Source organism: Staurois parvus, unplaced genomic scaffold (assembly GCF_062004578.1).
Source record: "Staurois parvus isolate SC_StPar_1 unplaced genomic scaffold, SC_StPar_1.0 ptg000549l, whole genome shotgun sequence".
In the NCBI taxonomy this organism is placed as follows: domain Eukaryota; kingdom Metazoa; phylum Chordata; class Amphibia; order Anura; family Ranidae; genus Staurois; species Staurois parvus.
In genome coordinates, this window is record NW_028318345.1 from 365,423 (window position 1) to 378,083 (window position 12,661).

At 39.3% G+C, this 12,661-nt stretch overlaps 1 protein-coding gene across 5 annotated transcripts in view; it reads left to right on the top strand.

Annotated features, from left to right (window-relative positions):
* Window positions 1-12,661, top strand: part of PIP5K1B (phosphatidylinositol-4-phosphate 5-kinase type 1 beta) — a 207,046-nt gene that overhangs the window by 166,476 nt on the left and 27,909 nt on the right. For all 5 annotated transcript variants that reach the window (XM_089691041.1, XM_089691042.1, XM_089691043.1 and 2 more), the window contains 3 exons: window positions 238-322; window positions 2,996-3,151; window positions 6,191-6,335. In XM_089691041.1, coding sequence (XP_089547167.1) covers window positions 238-322; window positions 2,996-3,151; window positions 6,191-6,335 — 386 coding nt within the window. The remainder of the gene's footprint in view (window positions 1-237; window positions 323-2,995; window positions 3,152-6,190; window positions 6,336-12,661) is intronic.

Consider the following 12,661-nt stretch of genomic DNA (forward strand, 5'->3'; position numbering starts at 1 on the left):
ATGTGACGTTGTGCTTTTTTTCCTTGCTTGACAGAATCATTTTTTTTACCGTTAGTCTGTACACTGGATTTATTTTCTAAGACTCTCCCGAGGGAGCCAAGGGAAAATCTTGTATAACAAGATTTGCTATCACAAGAATTTCATTGGGGGAAAAGCGTTCTCATGGGCTTATCAAAGGAATTTGCATTAGCTGGATTTACTGTTTTATAACATAGATGCCTGTTCCTTTCTTTCTAGGACACAGTGTCAGTCCACAGGCCAAGTTTCTATGCAGGCAGGTTTCTGAAGTTTATGAATTCCAAGGTCTTCAAAAAGGTCCAAGGTATGGCACATCAACATCATCACTTTTCTAGAAGATAATACTAGAAAATTGCGAGGGTTACATAATTTCATAAAAACTAGAACCCTCCTTAGATGTATTAACAGAGGTGGATCATTACTGTAGTCATGCATGTGATAATATATGCTCCCATAACATTACTAAATTAGTCTGCACTTGAACATTTCACACCACTAGAATAGCAAACCTTAATCACCAGTTACTGATATAGGTACAGAAAGCACTGTACCAACACCAAGTCCTTTTCCAGTGACTTTTATTCTTCCCAATAAAGCCTGCACGCTGTGGAAGAAAATTGATTTGCTACAGATATATCTATATCACACATGATCAGGAAGAAAGATTGCTCCACCTAAACAGTTTTTGTTTTCATCAATATATATAAATGTATATATTATTTACCTGTGCACAATAGTAGTTTTTTTTTTGTTTTTTTTTAATTTTCTGAATTGATTGTATTAAAACAGATGACTTTATATTTTTCAAAGTAATATTTGGCAGGTATGCCAGACTGTATGAGCTGAGACTCATTTACATGAGCAGCACTTACCTGGACACTGTCAAACAAAAAAGCTACTTGCCAGCCAAGTATAACCCCTCCTACTGCTGCTGTTTTATTCTAGTGTCCTTCAAGGGTGGAAGTATTTTCTCTATTAAGCCTATTACTTGCCTTTTTGTTTTCTTTATTTTGTTTCAATCAAGATATCATCTGCTTGCTGCTGAGCTGGACTATATTTGCAGCTGAATGGATCAGCTAATCCTTTGTGCTGTCTTGGAAGCCTTTCAGACCCCTCTTGGGACCTGCCTGGAATGTGTGCTGTAGGCAATGACATCTGGCAGTGGCACTTCCTAGACCTTCGGGTACTTTGTTGGTTAGCCACAGAGCAATTTCTGGTTCCAGATGTATAGCACAGCCTCTAATGTGACCCAGCCTCTGTGGACTCTAAATGAGAAAATCATTTTAGCTGGGGAATAGGGGCTACTGTATTGCTGGTAACAATGAATGCCAATTTTCATTTGCTAAAGGTTTTCTAAAAACTGAGCTTTCCCTACCTTGGATCCAGCAATATTCCACCTTAAGGTGATTGTAAATGCTCGCTTTTTTAATTAAAATAACAAACATGTTATACTTACCTACTCTGTACAATGGTTTGCACAGAGCAGCCACGATCCTCTTCTTCTCAGGTTCACTTGCTATGGAGTCAGTTGTGCCTGGTTGCTGCCGAGCCAGCTCTGTGTATCCATTGCCCCGCTCACTCCTCACTGGCTGTGATTGACAGCAGCAGGAACCAATGGATCCCACTGCTGTCTCCCTGAGCCAATGAGCAGAGAGAGAGCCTCTGCTCTCGTAGACAACACTGGATCGAGATAGGGCTCAGGTAAGTATAAAGGGGGCTGTGGAGTGGGGAGCAGCACACTGAAGACTTTTTATCTTAATGCAGGGAATTATTTAACGTAAAAAGCATTCTGCCTTTAGGACCACTTTAATAAAATACTGAGGTCTTGAGAGACAGGGGACTCTCAGTGATTCTCACACTTCTAAAAGTTAGGAAATCTACCTCTTGTATGGGCTAACATTGTACATAGAAAGCTTATTTTGCATTGTATGGGTAAAGAAAGTTGCACCCCAGCAAATACTCTGCGTGAATCCCGACCATTTTACAAGCAGGCTAGAGTTGCAGCAACCATAACCAATTCCAGGCTCAGGGTGGCTGGATTCCATGTTTGCACCCTCCCAACCATATTTTTAGTATATAGTTTCTGCAGCTGAATGTTTTTTAACCATAGCAAAAGTGTACTTCCAATGTTGTATAGCTGTTGGGAGGAAAGAAGCAGCATCTCCAAGTTTTTAAGTCTTTTGTAGCAATGTAGGGGCAGAAATGGGAGCACACAATGGTGAGCAGCAAATGTCAGACAATGCTGACCAGCCCCAAACTCCTACATCATTTAAATAGTGCAGACAACAATCAACCTATAAATATACACAAATCACTGTAACACAGTGATGAACAAACAATGCCAAAAGTTAATCCTCAGTAAAAAAAAAAAAAAGTCCAAACACCCTAAAAAAAAGTAAAATATAAAAAATCCTGCAATCGACTTTCTGTGTCACTCTGTACTACGTGGGTCCCTTCATCTTTGAAAAGTCCACTCATCAGATTGCATGACCTCCAAATTATAGGCAGGTCTTTTCAAGCATGTGTAAATAATCCCCCTAGGACATCTCATCCAATTCAGAAAAAAAGCGTTCCCAGATTCCTTAATGTATTGCCATTAAACGTCCAATTTAGCAATGTTATAACTCAGAATAGAAACAAAAGACTTCTCTGTTATTAATACCCAGAATTTATACTTAAAAGGACAAACTATCTTTGCGTGAGTACTCCATCCACACTAACTCAAAGCAACATGTGTGGGTATAAGAACCCCAATTCTGTCAGTACAGCAAATACCTACCTCCTCAATCAGCAGAATGCCAGCTGTCAGTGTGCAGCATTGTTATGTAGTTAAAGCGCACCCCACTAGTTTCATTTACTACTTCTATAGGAGCATGTCTGTTTCTTCTGTTTTGTTTTGAGTGGCAAACTGATATGTCTGTATGAATCTAGTTGCAAAGCATCAGCTTATTGACACATATTTACACTAATTTTGCAGCTTTAAAGTCTTCACCTTCCAAACGACGGTGCAATTCAATCCCGGCTTTGAAGTCTTCATCGCAGGAGATACTATCTCCCAGCAATCAAGAATGGTCAGAAGAGAAAAACATAAAATTAGCAGAGGGTCAGAGCTTCACCAGTCTGGATGAAGAAGGTAAGAAACACTGAAACATGCAAGTCAGTGAAATCTAAAGCAAATAAACGTTTGCAGTGTGTTCATTATGCTAACATCTATGTAAACCTGGCCATAGACATGAGATGGAACTCAAACATAGAAAGTGTGCAGACATTATAAACACTAACCTCACTTTGAGGACATTATATTGATCTAGTACTAAAATCCAAAGAGACAATATACAATGCTCAAAAAAATTAAAGGAACACTTTTTATTTAGAGTATAGCATCAAGTCAATTAAGCTCCTGTGATATTGATCTGGTCAATTAAGTAGCAGAGGGGGTTGTTAATCAGTTTCAGCTGCTTTGGTGTTAATGAAATTAACTACAGGTGCACTAGATGGGCAACAATGATCGACCCCCCAAAACAGGAATGGTTTTACAGGTAGAGGCCAATGACATTTTTTTCCCTATTCATCTTTTCTGACTGTTTTTCACTAGTTTTGCATTTTGGCTAGAGTCACTGTCACTAATGGTGGCGATACTTGGACCCTACAGAGGTTGAACAGGCAGTCCAACTCCTTCAGGATGGCACATCAATGCATGCCATTGCCAGAAGGTTTGCTGTGTCTCCCAGCGCAGGCTCAAGAGCATGGAGAAGATTCCACGAGACAGGCAGTTACTCTAGGAGAGCTGGACAGGGCCGTAGAAGGTCCTTAACCCATCAGCAGGACCAATAGCCTCTCCTTTGTGCCAGGAGGAACAGGATGAGCACTGCCAGAGCCCTACAAAATGACCTCCAGCAGGCCACTGGTGTGAATGTCTCTGACCAAACAATCAGAAACAGTCTTCATGAGGCTGGACTGAGGGCCCGATGTCCTCTAGTGGGCCCTGTGCTCACTGCCCGGCACCCTAGAGCTCGATTGGCATTTGCCATTGAACACCCGAATTGGCAGGTCCGCCACTGGTTCCCTGGGCTTTTGACAGATGAGAGCAGGTTCACCCTGTGCACATGTAACAGACGTGAAAGGGTCTGGAGAAGCTGTGGAGAACGTTATGCTGCCTGTAACATCGTTCAGCATCACTGTTTTGGGGGTGGGTCAGTGATGGTCTGGGGAGGCATATCCATGGAGGAATGCACAGACCTCTACAGGCTAGACAATGGCACCCTGACTACCATTAGGTATCGGGATGAAATCCTTGGACCCATTGTCAGACGCTATGCTGTTGTTGGGTCCTGGGTTCCTCCTGGTGCATGACAATGCCCGGCCTCATGTGGCAAGAGTATGCAGGCAGTTCCTGGAGGATGAAGGAATTGATACCATTGACTGGCCCCCACACTCGCCTGACCTAAATCCAATAGAACACCTCTGGGATATCATGTTTCAGTCCATCCAACGCCGCCAGGTTGCACCTCAGACTGTCCAGAAGCTCAGTGATGCCCTGGTCCAGACCTGGGAGGAAATACCCCAGGACACCATCTGTCGTCTCATTGAGAGCATGCCCCGACGTTGTCAGGCATGCATACAAGCACGTGGGGGCCATACAAACTACTGAGTACCATTTTGAGTTGCTGCAATGAAATTTCAGCAAAATGAACTTTCCTGCTGCATAATGTTTTTACTTTGATTCTTGGAGTGTCCTTGAATTCAGTCCTCTGTAGGTTGATAATTTTCATTTCCATCAAACGATGGGGCATCTTTACGTTCCTAACACATTATCCAGTCCATATCAGTAGAGATATCCAGCCTAATATTGAGATATGATGTGTTTTCAAAGTGTTCCTTTAATTTTTTTGGGCAATGTATTATTTATATACTGTATATATTCCCCAGAGTATAAGAGCACAAGGTGTTGCATGTAATCCATAGACATATCAGTAGTTCATCCAATACAACCAAAAGCTGCTGGATTGAGTGCCGTACTTCATATTCCAAGGTTACCTTTACAGTGAGAAATGAATTGCGTTTATCAGACTGCACCTTTCGACAGTATTTATTGCAGTACAAGAATGGAAACCGAAGCAAAATATGCCTGTGACAATATGATTAAGCTGAATCACTGTTTGTCTGTACACATTGCTGTACATAAGGAAGTAACTGCAGGCAAAACAATGGACTTTACTCAGTCTCAGGCAGTGGACTGCCTATGACCGCAGCAGTTTTACCAGCATTTATTGCCTACATAAATTGTGGGTAGCTGTTTTGTTTATCATCCTCTGTATTTCACCTTTTTAAAGGTTTTCCCCACCACATGATACCTAAAAAAAAAAAAACATTACCTAAATATTATTCTGGATTTCTGCAAATTCTGACACTTCTTCGGGAGCAGAATATTGAAGTGTTTGTTTGATGGCCAGTGGCGCATGACCTGGAAGACTCCTGCACTCTTAAAGTGGTTGTAAAGACTTAAGGTTGTTTACCATCATGCATTTTATGCATAAAGGTAAAAAACCTGTGTGCAGCAGCACCCCCCTCCCCCCCCAGTACTTTCCTTAGTCCCCTCTCAATCCAGAGATGTTCCCTGGAGCCTCGGCTCTCCAGGGTCTCTCCTTCCTCATTGTCTGAGACAGCAGCTGGAGCCATTGGCAGCCAGTGAGCCAATGAAGAGAGAGCATGGGCGGGAACTAGCTCAATCTGTGTGTGAATGAACACACAGAACATCAGCTCAGGAGTGAGCATGTACCGGTGCCCCCATAGAATGCGGTTTGCTATGGGAGCCCCGAGCAGGGGGGATGGGCCAAAAGCACCCGCGGAGAACCTAAGAAGAGGAGGATCAGGGCTGCTCTGTGCAAAACATGACATAATATGACATGTTTATTTTAAAAAGAATAAGTCCAGGTCTTTAAAATCACTTTAAGTCCATCCTGCTATTGATATACCAGCCTGGTGTTTCTCCATTCCTATTCTTAAGGAAAAAACTAATGCTTGTGGATCAGCTGAAATTCATGAAAGCCTGATTTCTGAAAATCGGCCTGATCAGTCACACTTAGGCGTATGAATGTTTTTTGAATCACATGTACTGTAATCATGACTTCAAACGTATGTTTGTGTTCTCATACCTTTTTGTTCTCTGCAGCATTAAATTCAAGGCATCGACCTGACCTTGTGCCAAGCACCCCTTCCTTGTTTGAAGCTGCTTCCTTAGCAACAACTATATCCTCTTCCTCGTTATTTGCTGATGATCAGTATCACCATGAAGATACGATTCGCTATTCCAGCAGGTATACAAACATGCTTGATATCCTGTAAGCCAAAACTTTCTATTTTGAAGCATCATAGGCAGTAATGTGAGAGCACCTCATGTTTATAATAATTGTGTACATGACGAGTGAAAGAAACAACCTTAATTATACTGTATATGAAATCTGACAAACAACCTGGTGCTGTGTAAATCTGAAACAATGCTACAGAGTTTATTTCGGTAGAAACTTGATATTAGGTTGGTGAGGTTTCCTTTACTTTACATCAATAAGGCACCTTCCCAGAAACTGTTAACTTATTTCAGTAAACACTTCTATTTTCATATACAAGGAAATGTTTTTCACAGGACCATAATCACTTTACTGGATAAAGAAAGAATTGCCTTGTATCGCCCTTGTGTTGCCATAAATGAGACCTGTAACTAAAAAAATTACACCTCCCATGAATCAATAGGGAACATAGTATCAATACATTATATTAATAATAATATACATATTTCTTTAATTAAGTGAATAAAACATGCCCCTGAGCTTCTTTGTGGGTATTCCACATCATTAGAAACTGCAGATAATATATTGTTTTCAGTCAGACAGAGCCTGCGTGGAAGACTTGCAGTAAGATGATCACCAAGACACAACTAGACAATGAGCCTGTGTTTGAAATAAGCATAATGGCCACCCCCACATACATACACAATTACAGATCACACAAAGATGTGAGGTTTTGTTTTTTGTTTTTATGAGCACTCTAGTAGGATTACTTACATAAATATGATCACTTCCACATGTCTAAATAATAAAGGGAATTGGCAGTGTGTTTTTAGATTTTTTTTAATCCAATCACATTCAGCAACACGTATTGAATGATCACAAAAGGTTACACTCTCCAGACCACTCTGCTAGCAGAGGCAGCATCATTAAAGGGAACCCAAAGTTAGCAACTGTATCCTTTTGTGAGACATGCCATATGTGAATTGTGCAACACATTCTGCAGCCGCTCCCTCGTAGAGCCACTTTTTCATCCATTCCTCAGTGATGTGTGGCTATGAAGAAGACTCCACATTAATGGATGTTCGTGCTAGTTAGGCAGATCCTCCTTTTCCTAGACCCAGTCTTAGATGGCACTATTAATGTAATCCAGTGAGGCAGGATGTGCCTAATGATGTAAAAGTCTTGATTTCCCTAATTGGGAATTATATGCTAAAGGTATTTTTTTAATACTTTATTGATTGCTTTGTCATATTAAACTGTGCAAATCCTATTATATAGAAAAGTGTTAATTTTTTTTAAGTATAGGTCCAATTTAAGTCTAGGTCCACCAGAAAGCACATAGGCAGTGTTGGGTTTGGAAAAATGTCCCTGTTATAAATGTATATGTTATAAATGTATATTGATGTATGTAAAATAAAGGCTTTATACAGATTATTAAAAAAATAGTTTTAAAATGTTTAGAATACAATTGACAGAATACTATATTAGTTTGGTTATCATAGGCCTCTGATTATGGTATTCATACACATCAAGAAACAGTGACACAATACTAGCAGTTTTCAAAAAGTAGTACTTAGAATACAAAAAGCAGTGATCTCCTAACATATGATGAAAAAAACATATGATTGACAGGTTACAAAAGGTTCTGGTTCATTGCAAATATATTTGGCTAACTTTGTAAACCTTATTATTTGAGTTAGAGTTACAGGCCTGAAAAGAGTATTTAAAACGATAATAACATCAGCAAATGGTTTGGCTTTTTTTGGCAAGGAATCTGCCCTAAAAAATTACCTAGATACAGTGGTTTAGAAATATGTTTATTTTAGTGAAGGAAGCAGTTTGGACACATAATTCTTTTTCACCTACTAGTCTCCATGGAAATATTCCCAAGACCTTAAAGTGTTGTGTACACTGATCTCTGTCTCACCAACTCATGATTTACCAAACAAGGAACAAAAAAGTATGGTTTTCTGAATTGTGAAGTGGGGTGAAACTAGCCTTCATCCAGTTGTGTGCAGAGATGTTTTAGGGCTAATTCACACAGTGTGCAGTGACAGACATTTTACTGCATTTTAAAATGTTTGTCACCACAAGGACACACAGGAAACAATGGTCTCCTATGTGTCCCATTCTCACTGCAACACAGCCTAAAGCAGCACTGCAGCGTGTTGCAATAAAATGCAGGCATGCTGCATTTTATTGGAAAAAAGCAAAGAAGGGGCACACTCTCCTCGTGCATTACCGTGATAAAAAGGAGTTTATTTAAAAAAAATGCATACTCACAAACCAAGATTCATAACAAGCTTGGAACCAATGTGTCAGACCGAGCAACCAGTATTCTAACAGCAAGGTGTGCTAACGCGTTTGGGGAGATGTACTCCCTTCCTCAGAGCTAAAGCAACTGTGCAGAGAGCAAACTTATATAGAAGATTAGGATAAAATGGGAGGATACTTGAGCAGATCCATTTTATCAGCACACTGTATAGAACGTACACTGTACAGCACCATGAATGAAGTGTACAATTTGTACAGTTAATAGAAGAAAAAAAAAAGGTGAATCGCGCACCACATTGCCCCCTACCACAGCTGGCAATGGACAGTGCTCGGTTGGTAAAGCGCTCTGGCAGCTGTCCGTTATAGTGTGAATTTAGCCTTAAAACTAGAGCTGTGATCAGCCACACATACCTCAGTTCTAAAAATGACTTCATTTTTAAATTCATATTTTGTAAATCTGCTTTCTAAATGTCTCCCTGCTGCTTGACATTCTTTAGATACTTGCTGAAATGGTCTATAGGACTGTCTGGATTTTTTCTATGTTAAAGTGTACAAGCTGAACTATAAGCATATTCCAAATTAACTTTATCAGAAAACCTTTTTGTTGGACTGCACAGTTCTTTGCTTGTTTTCCAATAGTTCCTGTTGCTTCCTTACAATCGCAATAATTAGCTGAATAATTTTATTGTAGAATTCAAATTCTCTTATGTATAGTTTTGATAGATGGGTAGATGTAGTGCCTCAGATGTTAAGGCAGTTGAAGCACAGCATGTAATACTACTGACTGTGTTAAACCATGAAAATCAACAAGATTTTCCATTTTAAAACTTCTGCATAGATGCATCAGATGTGAGAATAATGTATTGGAAAGCGTTCTCCTCCTAGTTTAATGTACAGCAAGGCAGTATACTGGGTTTATTCCAAAATATGGATTGATCATCTTGAGCTGAAGTGTACCTGACAGCATCTCTCAAAGGGATGATGCTTATTATCCAAATTAAATTAACTTTACAGAATTAATCCTTCAGGAAAGAAAAGACTTCTGAAACAAAATGTTCTCCCATTTGCAGAATTCTTGGTAGTTGGCATGGTAACCATATAGAAAGGTTCTGGAAAGACAACAGTGACACAAAATAATTTGGGGTGGGAATAAAATCCACTCAGTACATGACTTCTGAGACTTCTTTATTTACTGGAAGAAGATAATAACTGACTACAAGATATTTTACCTGAGAAGTTAGATTTTTTTTCCTTGAGGGTTAAAGCAAATTACTGAATATTCATCCAGCAGTTGCATCTATATTTATAGATGTTTCAAGTTCCTGATGTAAAGGAATTGTTCAACTATTAAATTAACTGTATATGCCAAAAAAACAGTGGCTATGTAGGTACAGAATATTTTGTAATATGATTTCCACTGATTGTGTATGCCAACTGTTTAGGTCTTTCCAGATTGAAGCTTCTTCATATTGGATGTTGTGTCATTCATTTTGTTGCATTTTCTGTGCAAGCCATATGAAATTACTTTAAAAAAAAGTATTTCAATAGGGCTAATTGCAAACAGTGTTTAGTGTTGAAACATGGTGCATTTTGATACTCTGCCCCAAGCTATACCATTTCAATATATTATATAACTTCTTGACATATCCTTGTTGCTGATTTCCTACTTTCACTGAATATGTCATCCATTTTCTGGTTCACTCAGTAGTTGCTCTGATATAGCCTATTCATTTTCAAATCAAACCGTTAATTCTCTTTGGTTTCCTGTTTGTAAGACCAGTGGCTGCTATGCCTCCTGTTCCCCCAGCCACTGGTCTTAGCACATCCCCTCTGTAGTTCTTTCTCCAGAAAGCAGTGATGTAATTCAGCCCCACTTGCAGTGGGGGGTGGATCAAGACTCTTAAACACAGTCAACATGTACAGGCCTAATGTACCTGCTCACATTCCCTAAAATTCCTTGTGATGGATGGGAACTGTAGTTTCCGTTTACTGCAGAGAGAGAGGAGAGGATATGATGTAATCCCTTTTGTAACACCTCCTCCTTTGCAGAGCAGATGCTGGTATCTTTTGAATTACAGAGATGAGGTCATGAAAATTCAATTAGACTTTTCTGCTAATTGGTAAGGATTTTTAAAATTGTATTAACTGTCTAGTGTTTTGTGTAGGGAGGTGTACTAACAGATGATTTTTTTTGGCCTTTCCCAGAGTTGTTCTTTAACCATTAGCCGCCCGGCCAATGGCCGTTTGGCGGCTTGAAAAGCGCTGCAGCTTTCCGGGTGCACGCCATTTGGCGTGCTCCCGCACATGCGCGGTTGCAGAGCGACGCAGCAGTGCGATCTGTCACCGCCCGTGCACCTCGGACACGGCCGATGACAGATCCGAGTACCGGCTCCCGTTGCTGGTACCATGTGACCTGCTGTGACCAATCACAGCAGGTCACATGACAGTTGTATACAATGGATGGCTTCATTCATGATGCCATCCATTGTATACTAGTGCCTAGCTGTGAATGGTCACAGCTAATCACATGCACATGTCATGTGATTAGCTGTGACCAAATCACAGCTAAGCACAAAAAAAAAAAATGGTAACATTGTACTATTTTGGTCATAGTAAAATATGAAAAAAAATCTTAAAAAAAATAAAAAAAAATGTAATAAAAAATTAAATATAATAAAAAAATAAAAAAAATAAAAAAAAATATATATATATATTTTTTTCATACTGTCACCAGTCAGTGTCGCTGTTCACCGCCATGCCAGTTATATGATGATGCTGTACTGCACTGGTGACAGTATGTAAAAAAAAAAATAGTGAAAATTATTTTTTTAATTTTTTCATTTTCTGAAAAATTATGACAAAAAAATACAACTTCAAAAAACTCGCCATGCCTCTTATGAAGTACGTCGGACTGTCTACTCTGCAAAAAGGGGTCATTTGGGGGATATCTGTACTGTTCTGACATTCTTGGACCTCAAGATATTAGATTGGCTGTCAGTACTTCACGATTGATCAATATTCAGATCTATACCATAGTTTGTGAACTCTATAACTTTCCTACAAACTAAAAAATACATCCTAATTTGGGTTATTTTCACCAAGACATGTAGCAGAATACATCTCGGCCTAAATTTATGAAGAACAATTATTTATTTGTAAACTTTTATAACAGAAACAAAGAAAAATGTGTTTTTTTTTCAAAATTTTTGGTCTTTTTTTGTTAATTTAGCAAAAAATAAAAACCCCAGCGGTGATTAAATACCACCAAAAGAAAGCTCTAGTTGTGTGAAGAAAATGATCAAATTTTAGTTTGGGTACAATGTTGTATGACCGCGCAATTGTCATTCAAAGTGTGAGAGCGCTGAAACCTGAAAACTGGCCTGGGCAGGAAGGTGTAAAATTGCACGGTATTGAAACGGTTAAGTAAGGTCACACATAGGGCTTGGTTACTAAATGGATATACACAAGAACAACAAGAGATTACAATGAAGATAAATAGCACATTTGTGTTGCGGGTTTGCATGAGCATACGAGTTTCCACATTGTCAATGAGCAAAGCCTGTTAAATAGAACTAAAGGCAAAACTTTTTTCATTTTGAATAGAGAAATGTTTTTTGGCATCTGTGTCCTTTTTGAGGAGCTTTCAATTTACTTTCCATTCCCATAGCCATAACAGGAAAAGGGAGGAAATCCCTCCAAGTGAGGGAATCCCTTGTTGTCACCAAGATCACCAGAACTAGTGTCTCCATTAGAAGATTTCCATCTATTCCTGTTCTGGTGACAACCCAAAATTTGAGATTTTCTTTCACTTTCAATGACAACAATAACAAGGATAAATAAGAAGGATGAATCTTCCTAACAGGGCATAGAAAGCAATACAAACCTGACAGGGGTTCTAATCCCTTTCCACTGTACCCAAAGCAAAAATAGTTTTCCCTGTAGTTATGCAATAACTTACCCAAAAGTTGAAAGATGGGGACATGCTTTCCAAAAGACTATGGCATTGCATGTTGTTGCTAAGTCTATGATTTACAGGTACCCATAGAATCTTTTCCATCACATATTCACCCAGGGGATCCCCT